The 15,697-nt window shown below is 32.4% G+C and overlaps 1 protein-coding gene and 1 pseudogene across 1 annotated transcript; one reads left to right on the top strand and one right to left on the bottom strand.

Moving 5' to 3' along the window:
• Positions 1 to 1,726: 1,726 nt before the first annotated feature.
• On the top strand, positions 1,727 to 3,090 carry LOC124946227 (annotated as a pseudogene).
• A 293-nt stretch (positions 3,091 to 3,383) lies between these two features.
• LOC124910598 (beta-1,3-galactosyltransferase pvg3-like) lies at positions 3,384 to 4,441 on the bottom strand. Its single transcript, XM_047451270.1, has one exon. It carries the CDS (start codon positions 4,421 to 4,423, stop codon positions 3,488 to 3,490), a length of 936 nt encoding a protein of 311 aa, XP_047307226.1. The 5' UTR covers positions 4,424 to 4,441; the 3' UTR covers positions 3,384 to 3,487.
• Positions 4,442 to 15,697: the final 11,256 nt, after the last annotated feature.

Here is a 15,697-nt window from a genome sequence, read left to right as displayed (position 1 = left end):
AACTTTATCTAATTTAAAAACATGATTAGGCAGAGAATGATTTTGAAACTAAGCGGTTGTTCAACATAAACATCTTCATTAAGTATACCATTTAGAAAAGCACTTTTAACATCCATTTGATATATATACTTTAAAGTTTTTGAAAATTGCATAAGCTAGAAAAATTCTAATATCTTCAAGTCTAGCTACAAGAGAGAATGACTCCTCAAAGTCAATTCATTCTTCTTGTCTATAACCTTGAGCTACCAATCTGACTTTGTTTCTCACAACTAAGCTATCTTCACTGAGTTTATTTCTAAACCCATCTAGTTCCAATCACAGATTGATCATCTAGTCCTAGAGTTAGATGTCAAACTTTGTTTCTTTCGAATTGATTTAATTTTTCTTGCATAGCATTGATCCAATCTGGATCAAACAATGCTTCATCAATTTTTTAGGTTCAATTTAATTTATGCAATTATCATGCATTACCTTAGAGCCCTTTTGACAGATTATCTCCAGCATTGGGACCGAATTTTTAGCACAAGCAACCCGATTGTCATCAGTTTCATCCATACAAGATTTCAATTCCAATTTTTCAACAGAATGACCGGTCAGGTCTAGGGTATCAACCAGTCACCCTAACGGTCCATTATGAGCAGCAAGTCAAATAACAACGGAATTTTGTGGAATTAAAGTCCTATCATTTCAATATGCAGTTCTATCTTTTCCTATCAATTCAATCTTATCATTTTTGTTATGAACATGCATATCATTACAGTATGTATCCCCAATAGAACTATTCTCATATAATTCATCAGCATGTGGAAAAAAACTCATACCCGATGATGTATTTGGCATAAAATCAATAGGCTCATCTTCTCCATTGATTATGACTTCATCCCTAATTTATGGATTCTGCTTCCTGGGATTGTTAAGAGACCTATGAGTTCGTCTATCAGACCTATCCTTGCTGCTTGTCGACGGCCCCTTCAGAACCTTCTTAGGATCATCAGGGCGGACTTGAAGGACGTACCTTGCCCGAGTAACTACATTGGACGAGCGCGTACCAGTCATTGGAAAGATCAAGCGCAAACTATCTAATCTTCAAAGGAGCCACAGATGTTGGAATTCTACAGCAAAGGGTGAGTGCAAACAGCACGATTGGAAACCAATCGCACCGGAACATGGGCTTGAAGATAATTGCTCAAACAAGAAAGGTTGTATGCAATTTTGGAACGATCTGTAGCTACGAAAGCTTCCTCCAGACCAAACACTTGATTCAAACGGCGAAAAGAAGTTCAATGGAGACCTACCCGCGCCTCGCGGTGTGGTTTATTGTCCCGACCGAGGTCCGAACTAACTTCTGTAAACGAAAAGTGAGAAGAGGAGGGCGACCGACGCCGATTCACGTCAGGTCTCTACAGAAGGAGGTTTTGACGAAATGCTTCAGTCAACGATAAGAGAAGATGACCGCGACCGTACCTTGCACAACAGAACACGTTCCAGAGGGCGCACAACAATCGATCGAAGGCGCTGGAGGATGGCGATCGACTTCCGATGTAGAAGCGCGGTCGCAGCGAGAATCCGTGTCGTTTGTGTTGTTCGTGCCGATCATGCCGATTGTGCCGATCGTGCCGACAACTACCCAAATATCCGATCTAGAAACTATAATCGCGATATCTCCCGATTCATCTGGCCAAATTGAAATTCCTTCGGTCAGATTGTAGGTGGGAAAGAGACGCACATGCTGGAGAAATTTGAGATCATTCTGACGTCGGAAACTCCGGCGGCGTTGATGTGCGGTCGTGCTCGAAGTGAGAAAAAAAATCTCCAGAGAAAATTTCTCTCTCTAGACGCGTTATAATTTCTGAACATCGATCTTTAAATTACTCTATATTGAGATAGAACTATCGAATTTTAGTTCTTTAAACATTTTTCTAAATGAAAAAACGTCGGATTTCTTATTTTAACGTATTATTTTTAGTTTTCTAATTAATTTATAATCTTTATAAATAAATTAAATAATATCTACAAACATTTTGGAACTAGTTTTTTTTTTTAATTAATTTTTTATTTATAAGATTTTTGCATTTTAATTTGTCGATGGTTTGAATGGCTAAAAAAATGTAAAGTTGTAGTAAAGTTTTGAAAATAGATAAATTTAGTCTTTATTTTTCAAATAACGAAATTTTGTGTATAGTCTATTAATTTGAGCGTATTTGCGTTCTAAACTGAGTATTTTTTTTCAATATATATGCGTTTAAAATTGTCGAATATATCATGAATGTTTTAAAATGTGTAATGTTTGAGAATAATTGAAAAAATCGAAAAAAAAATAATTGTAATTTTTTATTTAAAAATGTGATACTGTAAAAATAAGAAGACGTCTAGTTATTTGTGTGAAATCTTTAATGACTAAAATTATTAACAATTCAAGTCTCATGTAACACATTTTATTTAAGAAAAATGTCATAATTTCAAGCTTAAGAATTTGGCCTAATATAATTTAATATATTTCAACAGATATGATGCTATCATTATCCTAAATTAGAAAGAGAACATGAATAAGGGAAAACATACACATATTTCTCAAGTCTCCCCAGAATGTTTGATGATGTCAACGTTGGAGGATTGTTGGAGCCACCTTATCATTACGTGGAGAAAATAGATGACGACACATACTTTAGATTGGAAAGTTTGGTAATCACTTAGACCATTGTCTAGAAACGATTTGTACTATAGTTTCGTGATCCCATGTTCTAGCATGGATCCTTTCTACCGTTACATGTCGGGTATGGGATTCTTTGTGTCTTGGTATATTGTTAGTTGGACGAAGGATTCAGATATTCTTAGGAATAATGTTGAAAGTCCCGAGGATACAGGGATTTTGGTGATTGGATGAGAAAATGCTAACTAGGTAATTATCGGTTTAATGTTAAATGGTCGATGTATAACAATTCAGTTCCAAAAAGTGTGTGCTCACATGAGCTTTGGCCCGAGACTATAGCGGTTCATTTGTCGAAGAAACCGGAGAAGTGGATTAAGACGTTACAATCCTTCAATGTCACCAAGAATCTCAAACCATCTCAATTATACCATTTATCTTGATTAATTTCTATATCTTTATTGTGTAATTGGTTTTTAATATTCTACAGGATTTTATGTATATTTTTTTATTGTATTAAAACATATTATTTTAAAAAAAAAAAGTATGGGTGCAGAAGTAGTGAAAGGCATCCAGATTTTGATGTTGATGTTTTATTTGTCTTGTAAAATGATTAACTTATTACCAAGGTGGAAACTTGTTCCGACATAATATTAATGAAAAATATAATAATACTTATAATTATGATATTTTTATGAACAATATTATAAAAAGGAAAAAAATATTGCATACCAACAGTTGGTCAATAAATGCGTCCAATTGACCATTGATATTATATAATTATTAAAAAAAATGCAAGATAGAGAAAATTAATATAAAGTAAAGAATTAGAAATATTGACTATATATGGTATAATTTAGATGATTTAATATTATGAGTAACGTTGAAAAATTGCAACGTCTTAATCCATTTCTCTTGGGTCTTCAAAAGATGAACCGCGATCGTCTCCGGCCAAAGCTCATGAGTACATTGAGTCCGCGGCTCGGGATAATTGTACATCGACCATTTAGCATTAAACCGATTCATTCCTCGTTTTCCTTCCATCATCCATTCGCCAAAAACCATATCCTCGGGACCCTCCATATGTTTCTTAGGAATTTCCGAATCCTTAATCCATTCAACAATATCCCAAGAAACAAAATATCCCATACCAGACATGTAACGATTAAAAGGGTCCTTACTAGAGCACGGAATGACATAACCATAGTACAAATCGTCTCTAGGCAATGGCCTAAGCGAATCCACAAGAGCTTCCAATCGAAAATACGTGTCGTCATCTGCCTTTGCCACGTAATGATAAGGTGGGGTCAACTCGGTATCGAACAATGTTGGGAGGCTCGAGAAATAAGTGTAGGTTTTTCCCTTGTCCATGTTTTCAGTGCAATTTAGAATTATGATGTCATTGTACATCATAATCTCTAGAGCTACTAGTACCTTTTGATCCTCTTTCGTGAGGTTGCAAAAGACAAATTTGACGTCGATTTTCGCACCGGTAACACGCGGTTGTGTGCCGTAGATGAGACGGAGGAAGTGACGACGTTTATATTGGTCGGCTAGGGTTAAGATTCCGAGGAGTATTCGAATTTCGCCTTCATTTGTAGAGAGTAAACCGGGGGTGGTGGAAGAGTTATTGTTATACAATTGAATTGGCATAAATTTACCGAATTTCAGTAAGTTGTCAACCCGAACTTGGTTGAGGAAAACAAATGCGCAAAGGAAGAGGATGAACGGAAAAGATGTTAGGATTAACCGACAATGATTTTGAGACTTCCCCATATGAAAAACAGGAGAAAAAGAGAGTTTGAGAATGAATGATGAATTATGGCAATGGTTTGATTTTTAAAGGTGAGTGGAAATGTTTTTGACTTAGTTGGTTTGGTTTGGGTTGGGGTGTAAAGAGCACAATTAAAAGTTAAGCTGACCACCAGGACCACTAGGACCACTAGGCCGTGAGGCTTTCCCAGGATGTTTGGGTTGGGGTTGGGTTGTAAAAGTTAAGCTGACCACCAGAACCACTAGGCCGTGAGGCTTTCCCAGGATGTTTTCTATCCACATTACATGGAACCACAAACAGGAGCTTGAGTCAAGAATAAATAGTTATTATTTGTTATTCAACCTTTTGATTCAATTTTTATTAAGATCGCTTTACGTTAAAATGACGTCGTGATTTTGAGATACCGTGCTAAATTAATATTTAAAAAAAATCAAAAGTTAAACAAATTTTAATAGGCCTAATTCGATTTGAATTATTTTAATAATTCAAATAAAATCGAACATCATCCCACTGTATTCTCATCTATTACATTATTAAATTTATTAACTAAAATACTAAAATATTTCTATTATAAATTATATATATATATATATATATATATTTATATCTTTAAGACTTCTTAAAAAAATAATTATTATTAACTTCTCAAAATTATACAATATTTCTTTTTCTCCCTATTATTCTAAAAATCTCATTTCTGAACCAGCTCTAATATTTAGAATAATATATTTTCAAATAAGGTCAATATTATTTTGTCCTTTAAACATCTGATGAATGATGATTCGTTTTAGTGAAGTCTTACTGTCATTTTAGACCTGGTTTGGTTTTATGATATTTCTTAATAGAGTATATATAACATTAGTAATAAAGCCAAATTTAAATTATTCAAAATAAAAATGAAAATACAAAGACAGGCTCAATCCAATCCGCAACCACTCTATATTGTAGTCCTAATAAATGAAGAATTATAATTAAGTTCAGTTAGATAATTTTATATAGATAAAAAAAAATATAATTTTATTAACAAAATTTACTTTTATAATTAAAAAAAAAAACCTTCCTTACAATCTTCTATAATAATTTTTTTTAACCCGCTAAAGTAAAACATACCAATTGTACATGAAACTAATCATTATACTTAGTTTCCTCACCAATATCAACATTTAGGCATTATGAACCTTTTGAATTAGTTTCCAACATCATGGTTTTATTTGTAAGTTTTTTTCTCGTTTCTTTTAGATCATTGTTTTTTTAGTATGTTTATAACATTTTATTAATCAAAACGAGTCTCTATTCCAACTATCTTTTTGTCAACTCCTTTGATAGGAAAAAATTACATAGCGTTCAATGATTGCATTCGAAAGATGCATTTATGACGAACTTACATATCTACTTAAGAAAATCAATAAAAGGAAATAGAGAAATCATTAATTTTTTTTAGTATCTTCTAGCTCGTTAACATGTTTCTTTGTTACTTGTTGATGAACATTTTGTTTAAGTTTTCTCTCCTTTTATTTCGAGTATGTTTTTAGAAACACTTGTCCATTCATTTTGTAATATATATTATTCAGTAACTTTATTTTAAGAAAAATGAAACAAAAAGAAATAGAGAAGAAGATCCCAAATTATAATTAATTAAGAAAACATTTGTCTTACAAAAAGATTTTAATTAATGGTTTAAACTTTGTCAAACTCCAAAAAGTTGAAACCAAACTAACCTTAAAGTGGAAAGAAGAATGGCTATAAATAAAACTCATTAAGAAGTAACAAAAGCTCTGAACTAGTCATGGAGAAGTCCTACAGCCGTGTATATGTCCTTACTGATCTTGGTCCTCTTTATAATTTGTAGGTTAGGTTTCTAAACCAAATTCCACATGAGTTTCATGATAACAGTTATATATATCTTGTCTTGAATAACAGAATATATATATATATATATAATGTTACAAATAATTAAATAAAATTAAATATACGAAGAACGAAATCACCGATTGAGATGTTGATTCGAGACATGTGTTAGACATATTTTTCCCTTAAAATAATTTCATCATCTCTCATCTGTGCTGGAGCTTATCATAGATAGCTGTCTCCTAAGGTACAACGAATCCAGTAGTGATTCTGCACTGAAATCACTACTCGTCGAACTTGATCAGCATACCTAAATTATCACCGGGTTTCAACAGAAATATCGAGCAAAAACTCGAAGAACACTCACAAAACAAGAAGAGGGCTTTTGGAATTCTAGAGAGAAAATATAAGATGATGGGGTTGTTTGAGATTAAAGATGAGGGGTTTTATATTGTTGAAAATTTAAATTTTCATAAAAATAAAATCAACCATTAATCTTTGATCCAAAGAGTGACCTTTATTGACTCTTTATTGCCCTTTGCATTTTCTCTTCATTAGAAGATACACGTTACATGATTTTCTAAATTGCTAATAAATTGATAGCAATAATATCATTAAGGTTACAATGACAATTAACAAAATTAAATATATTTAATTTGATAATTGTTCTTCAAGCCATTAAATGTTAATTACATAATTAACAAATCAATTATAATAATTTAATTATTTAGATCAAATTTTACTTTAATTCACGTTTGAATTTCATTTGATTTTATTTACCCAAATTCTCATTTCCATTCATTAATGGAATTTATGAATTAGTTTAAAATTCCAACAATCCCCCACATTAATAGAAATTGAAAGATTAACCCGGTGAAATGTTCAACAGTTGAATTCTACATAGGATAGGTATGTGTAACCCTTTGAACATTCCCTTATAAAAGTATATAACTTTACTTGCTGATTAGTAGACTCGATGTCCTTGAACTATTCTGCCATTTGTGTAAACGATTACACACTTTCACATAGAATTCTCCCTGATATATATATATATATATATATGTCAAGCTCTCATGGTTGTGTCCGTTTTGGCCATGGAACACGCGCCTAGTTCTGTGAGAGGGTCTAGAATTGAGTCGTGCAATTCTTTTGAAGCGGCCTCACTTCTCCCTCACATAGGTGATCTCTTTGCTCACAAAGAATCATTAAAAGCGATATGTTTATCCTCATAAAAATATATATTGGTTCGTTATAGGATTAATCCTCAACAATATCTTTCCAAGTCAGTACAATTATGTTGTCCCATTGAACCTAGTTCTTGGGATCTTCAGTCTGCATATGTTGGGTTTTCCTTCATACCAACTTATAGTAGGCTGATGTCTTAAAAGACTTTTAAAAAAACTCTCTATTCAATAATTTTATTAGTGGATCCACAATGTTATCTTTGACTTACATAGTTAAATTATATAACTCTATTAGAGAGTGTAGTCTAATGACATTATGTCTAAGACGTGTATGCCTAGACTTGTCATTGACTCTAAGCTTATCTAATTTCAAATTATTATTACAATAATTAGAAATTTCTGATAATCTTGGAATATCTTCTAATAAGAAACATAGTCATTCGTACATGCTTACCATTTAAACATTTTTTTATAAAAATATTGTTCACTTGGCTAACTAGTAGACAAAATGTCTTTGAACTATTCTACCTTCGTGTAAACGATTATATATTTTACATAAAAATATTTTATTTTTCGACGTAAGTCAAAATTATATATTAATGTTTAATCTATCAATTATAACTTTTTTTAAAGATTTCCATACGTAGATTGCACTTTTAAGTGTAAACATATTCACTTGTAGACATAAAGTCTTTTATTTAATAATATCAATATATTATTTGATAACAACATGATATTTCGTGTAGTGCAATTCACATTCTTAATGAATTTAATCATTTTTATCGTAATTTTCAACGATAAAATATCATACAAAAACACGTTATGAAACAATTTTAATTGTCTTCATGATGTATATAATTGTCACATCCACTTTCTAATAAAAGTATGACTAAATTTTCATATCATTATTATAAAATTTATTATAAGTCATATCAAGACATTATAAACTTTCCTTTTCATTTATTTCATAAAATCCTTTTGAAGATATTGATTTTTCTAATATTTATGAAAGTAATGTCAAAATATGACATGTTTCTTGATTTCAAAATCTTCAAATTTATAATATCAATTTGAGCACCAACTTAGTAAATACAAACAATACATTTTATTCTTATTTTCTTTTTCTTTTTGTAAAGTTACGCAACTTTATCTTTTGTAGAGAACATATTTCTCTAACAATAAATTATCTTTTATTTATCATAATATACAGAATTATTTTTGTGTTATTATCAATAAAATATTTTCCCCCTCATTCGTGTTGGTAGCCTTTTTTAAACCACACACATTTATATGATTTAAATCAATGATTTTCTAATCAAGAATTTGTCACACAATTCTTTTGCAAATTTCTTTTGTTATACTTATCATAAAATGAATAAGATAACTATATTATAAATATTTAATTGAATAAAACATAATTTTTATACAAGAGATTAGAGTTTTTATTCATATATAAATCATTTCTTTACATAATCTCAACATAAGAAATTAAAATATTTAATCAATTGAAATATTTATTTTAACACTTAATTTCTATAGAAGAAATTATGTTATTTAATCAAATAAATATTCACCATATCACATGATTTCTATAAAAGAAATCATAATGTTTTAAACATCTTTGACCGAAATCGCTTAAACATTTATTTTCGGTTGCACGTTTGCATCCCATAATATCGGCACGTTTGCCACATTATTTCTCAAATCAAACCAGACTTTTTCTTGTAATTATTTGATTTCAAAAATATCAAATTAAGTTTGAGAGATAAAAGCAGAATTTGCAAATTCATCCATTAGTTGATTTCTAGTTTTAAGAGGTGCATTAGGATTACCTATGATTAGTTTAGATGGGTGGTTATTATTCCATCTGAAGTTCGGTCCCAAAGGGTCAGTTGTCTGATCAGCTATCCAGCAATATCTAGACTATCAGCAACCTGTTGACTTTCAGTCTGGCTTTCTGGTTGAACTTAAACTAGATCAACTAGCTGATTAGATGGATTAGCTGGCTGATCAGACGTGTTTTTTTTGTTGACCTGAATTTCATCGTCACAATCAGATTAAAGATTAGTAGTTTTCAACCTGTTAGCCACTTCGATGATTTTTTTAGAATTACTTTCAACATATTCATCAAAAACAATATGGGTAAATTCTTCAATAACTAGAGTTTGTTTATTAAAGACTCTATAAGTTTTGTTAACTGAAGAATAACCTAACATTATGCCAACATCTTCTTTGGCATCAAAAACAGTCAAATAAGTTTTGCCATTATTATGAATAAAACATTTACATCCGAAAATCCTAAAGTATGAAATTTTAGGAACTTTTCCATAGAAAATTTCATAGGGTGTTTTATTAAAACGTTTATTAATCATTGATCTGTTTTGAGTATAGCATGATGTGTTAATAGCTTATGCCCATAACTTTTGAGACACACCAGAATCAACTAGCATTGACCTAGCAGCTTCCTTCGGTGTTCTGTTCCTTCTTTCAGCAACGCTGTTTTGCTGTGAAGTTCTGGCACTAGACAACTTGTGTCTAATACTAGATTCCTCATGAAGGAATATAGACTTCTATTTGTGAATTATGTTCCTCTATCACTTATAATCTTTATAATTCTTACAGATTTTTCATTTTGCAATATTCTAAAGATCTTGATTAAATTTTCAACAGTTTGATCTTTAAATGCTAAAAAAATTATCCAAATAATTTAGAGTAATCATCAATTATGACTAGGGTATATTTCATTCCCCCTAAAGTGGTCAATGGAATTGGACCAAACAGATCCATGTGCAATAATTCCAGACACCTGTCAGATTGAATATTCCCTTTATTTTTAAAAGCTGATTAGACTTGTTTTCCCATCTCACAAGCAGGGAAGACCTTATCTTTAGAAAATTTAGTTTAGGTATTCCAGTTACAAGATCTTTTGAATAGATGTTGTTAATCGTTTTAAAATTAAGATGATTTAGTCTTGTATGCCATAACCAATTTTGATCATTTTTAGTTATCATGCATATGGGATCATACATTTTATTCTTTTAGTTCATCTTATATGAGTTTCCTACTCTACTTCTTGTTAGCATGGTGTTGTCCTACTGATCTTTAACAATACATGCATGTTTTTGAAAATCTACCGTGTATCCGTTATCACATCTTTGACTAATACTAATTAAGTTATAACACATATTTTTTACTAACAACACGTTATTCATAGTAAGGTTACCGTGGACAATTTTACCCTTACCAACGGTTTTACCTTTGTTATTATCACTAAAATTGATCTTTGGTCTTGTGAACTTTGTTATGTCAATCAGTAGTCGACTATTGTCTGTCATGTGTATGGAGCATCCGCTGTCCAGATACGAGACAGTCTTCCAGGCATCTATCCTAATTTACCTACAAATATACATATTTACAACTTTGGTACCCATATTCACTTGGGTCCATGGTTGATTAGTCCTTTGGGGATCTATCTTTGGGTTATTTTTATGGATATCCCACTTTGAGTTGTTAATAGTGCGTATGATTTAGACTCGACACACATCTTCCTGCCAACTAATGATCTCTTAGTCTTAGAAGATGATTTTGATGAAAACCTTTTGACTTTCTATCAAATTTTTGTTTGCCAGACCAGTTGGCTTCCCACTTTTTGGGCTTGATCCAGCTAGAAGTTGGCTTAATATATTCAATATCATCTTTTAAAGTTAAGTCATCATAGTTGTGATTAGTTCCAGTGTCAGTTAAATTACCCTTGACAAAGCTTATGTGATTAATTTTGACTTTTATTGGGTTCAAATTTTTGCTGGACTCATCTGGAGAGTTATTATCAAATCCTAGACTGGATTTACATCCGGCAGGCCTTTGCTGAATAATTAGCTATTTGACAGTTTTTCCAAATTTCGTCCAAAAACTAATCATATAGTTTAATCTTTGGTTTTCACTAGAAAGAGTTTTGATTATTTCTTTGAGCTTCTCATTCTCAGATAAGAGCTCATTTATTTCATTATTCAAAACCTCTAGTTTAGGGTTTTTGAGATGAAAAGCTTGTACTATCAGATTTGTTTTTCAAATTTATTTCATTAAAAGAGTCTGACAATTTCTTGTACTCAATGACCATGTCATTGAGTGCAGTGGTTAGATCATCTCTCGTGAATTCGTCAGAAAAGAAGTCAAATATCTTAGTGTAGTCAGCCATGAAGTATTTGACGCCTTGATCGATCACTTTCTCTTGATGAGCTGTCATCTGAGTCATTGTCATCCCACTTGCTCTTGCTTTCCTAGGCTAGTAGAATTTTTTGTTCTTTTTTGTTTCTTCTTTCAGACGGCTTCTTTTTGTTCCTCTCGGGCTTTCTACAGTCAACCTTAAAATGACTTGGTTTATCACAATTAAATTATTTCAAGTTGGTTTTTGATTCATCCTTATTATTGTATTTATTAGAGTTAGAATTAGAATGATTCTTCCTCATGAATTTGCCAAACTTCTTGACGAAGAGTGATATTGCATCGTTGTTGATTTGCTCAGCAGACTTCACATCTGTTGCGGCAGGTGGCTTTTCAGCAATCACCAACGCTTTTGTTGTGATGGATGAGGATGGATCCTCTTCATTCCTTGAGTTTATATCAAACTCATAGGCTTTTAGATCGGTGAACAAATTGTGCAACTCCAGCTTGTTGAGATTTTTGGATTCTCTCATCGCCATTGTCTTGATGTCCCATTCTTTAGGTAAAGCTCTCATAACTTTGATAGCAACCTCTATATTGTTGTAAGTCTTCCTAGAGTCGAGAGCTCAATGAGTATGTTTTTGAATCGTTCATCGAATTCAATCATTGTCTCTCCAGGACACATCTTAATGATGTCAAACTTCTATGTGGAAACCATTAGATTGTTTTCTATGATTTAATCGTTGCCTTCACAGAGTTGAGTCAGATTCTCTAAAAAAAATTTGGGAGTAGAGCATGACTTGATCTTGCTGAACATGTTCTTGTCCAGCGTCTTGTATAGAATGTCTTTGGCCACATTGTCGAGGTTGACCTTCATCTTGTCTTCACTTCTCCCACATCCAGGAGCACCATCAATTGGGGTTGTGGCTGTGCTGATCTTCAGGATCTTCATTGGACCATCATTGATGACATACCACATATCATGATCTTGAGCGGTCAAATGAGCTTGCATCCTGATCTTCCAATCATCATAGTCTTTCTTTGTGAACATAGGAATTTTGTTTAGGAGAGACATGATTCAGGCATCTACTTTGCTTGAGAATAGAAAACCTCGCTCTGATACCACTTGTTAGGATCGACTTAAATAATAGAAGGGGGGGTTGAATGTTGTTGAACTAATTTTGACTTTCAATGTGATTTTAATCTTGTTAGAGATATAAAATTTGTTTTTATTCTTCGACAAATCGTTGCAAGCTCTTGAACGAATTCATATGCAGAAATGTTTGCTAGATTTGAAGCTACAGATTACGGGCTGAGAGATGCAGTAAGGAAATAACACAAGAGTTTTATGGATGTTCGGACATAAAACTCTTACGTCACCCCTTCTTCTATTTTCAGAAGGATTCCACTATAAGGCTTTGGTTTGTATAGCGTCTACACAAACCCAGTCAGAACTCAGGACTTAATAGCTGCATGTTCTGAACTTCTAGTTATCACAATAATTTCTCGACTTATACAATGTATACTTCACAGCTAGAGAGAGAGAATTAAGATCGTGAGTCTAGAGATTTTGAATTGTAGAAGTCGGTGAAAAAACTAAAAAAAAGTGCTTCATCCTTGTACTCTACTCCTCTATTATATTTAAGTGTAGCAACGGTCGAATCTAATTCTTGGATACGTGAATTGACCAAGAGGATTCGCCGTACCAAGAGTCCAGATATTCAGAGATCATGAATTGACCGAGAAGATTCGTCGTACCGAGAGTCCAGATATTCAGGGATCGTGAATTGATCGAGAGGATTCATTGTTGTACTCTACTGCTCTTTTATATTGAAATGTAGCAACGGTCGAATCTGATACGTGTCAGCTTTTGGTGGTTATACGTTGCAGTTGTACACTTTGGCACCTTAAGCATCAGCTTAATCTGCTGAAATCGAGCGCTGCTGATAAGCTATACTGATAAGAAAGCGCTTCTTCAGACGACTGTTATCGCTAGGCTACTACTAGCGCTTTTCAGACTAATTATGAAGCAAGGCTGCTGATGGCGCTTCTTCATACTACTGCTGAAGCAAGCCTGCTGTCAGCGCTTCTTCATACTGCTGCTGAAGAAAGGCTGTTGCTGGCGCTTCTTTAGCACATCTATTGAAGCCAGCCTGCTGCCAGCGTGCTGAAGTCAACTCTATTGTTGCCAACCCTGCTGCCAACACCTCTTCAGCTTTACTTACGCATTTAAACATTTGCAGAACTTAGTTTTATTCAATTATCAACGCATCATCAAAACTACGTCGTATTGATTTTTATTATCTTAAGTTCATTTTAATCAATTAAAGTATTTTATTAATTCAACTTAATTAAATATTTCTTCTTTAATCTTAATTTAATTAATTTTCCCTTTTTCTTTCTTTAACTTAATCTAACACATGTCATAACTAGCAACTTCATTGATTCTTCTTTATGCAACATAGTAGTAGAAATGGTGAACATCTTGCTTGATGTCATTTTAAATCTTACTATAAAACCCTTTTGGGAGTGATATAACTTGTATTCTCCATGTTCAATAAGTATACTAAGTCCATTCTCTTGAAACTGTCCTAAACTCAATAGGTGATTCTTTAGGTCAAGGAGATAGTATACATCGGAGATTATTTGTTTGATACATTCGACTTGCATCTATATTGTTCCTCTTCCCTTTACAGCTAATTTTGTGTCATTCCTAAGCCTTATAAAGTGGTTGAATTCTGGATTAAATTATGAGAACCAGAATAGATTGACACACATGTGATTCGAACAACCTAAATCTATGTACCAAGTTCCTTCTTCAGATTTTTCTGAAGACTCAATAAAAACCCATCAACAATACTTCATCTTCTGTAAAGTTGACCTTCACTTCTCTAATTGGACATTCATAATGGAAATGCCCTAGTTTGTGGAAGTTGTAGCATTCTAATCTAGATTTATTAAATCTTCCACTTCCTCTTCCTCTTCCTCTTCCTCTTCCTAAACCTAATGTCTAAAGGATTTCAATAATAGAATGTATGGTCAAGATGAAGATGAAGACAATCCAAAGGCTGAAATTATAACATAACATTTATAATTAATTTGTTTATTATTAGTTACTGAAACATTTAATAATTACCTAAATATCCTGACTCTTATATATAAAATGATTAAACATGTAAAATAGGGATTACGTTTGATTTAATGAAAACTCACATCTTTTTTACTTCTTGATTTTATCTCTTTCTTATTCAGTCTTCTTTTTATCTCCTCCTTAATTCCATTTCCCCATCTCCATCCATGTTTAACATCGTCAACGAAGTAGCATGCTACACTATTATTGGAGCCAACGATCTTCTCAACGTTGGAAATTCAATTTTTCCTCACTTTCTTTGCAAGAAAAAGAAACAAGAATTGGTTATTCGCGTCATGGTTGGAACAATATCGAAAATGGAGAATCAAGATTTCAAGAAAAACCTGGATCACATCAATGAATGTTTGGAGGAACACAATTCTATAATCAAAAGCTTAGAAGATTCAATTATACACATCAATGAGCAATTAAGTATTCAAAAAAAGAGTTTTGATGACCTTAATACTCGAATAGATCTACAATTCAACAATTTACAAAAGGGATTCTAGACAACGATCGAAACAATGGTACAACAGATTAACAACAATAATACTAACAGCAATCGGGGCATTCCTATAGAACATCAGAGGCATCATAACAATCCAGCATTAAACGTAAATCCAAATACAAGAGGAGTTCATACAAGTAACGTTCAAACTCCTAATACAAACAATGTTCAGCTAGATAATATAAATGCAAGAAGGGATCATAATCGTGAAGAAGATATTTTATATTTCAAAAATATAACAATTATCATGATCAACACAATTTCGGACAGCAAAGATCATATCATATTCATAAAAGTCTAACAAGAATAGATTTTCCCAAATTCGATGGAAAGATGTGGATGGTTGAATATATTTAATAGAAGATTTTTTTGCGGTTGATGACACCCCTCCAAATATTAACGCAAGAATTGTTCGACTGCATTTCATCAACAAAGCAAGAATGTG

The sequence above is a fragment of the Impatiens glandulifera genome, chromosome 7 (genome assembly GCF_907164915.1).
Source record: "Impatiens glandulifera chromosome 7, dImpGla2.1, whole genome shotgun sequence".
Classification (NCBI taxonomy): domain Eukaryota; kingdom Viridiplantae; phylum Streptophyta; class Magnoliopsida; order Ericales; family Balsaminaceae; genus Impatiens; species Impatiens glandulifera.
This window is presented reverse-complemented; position numbering and strand designations above follow the sequence as displayed.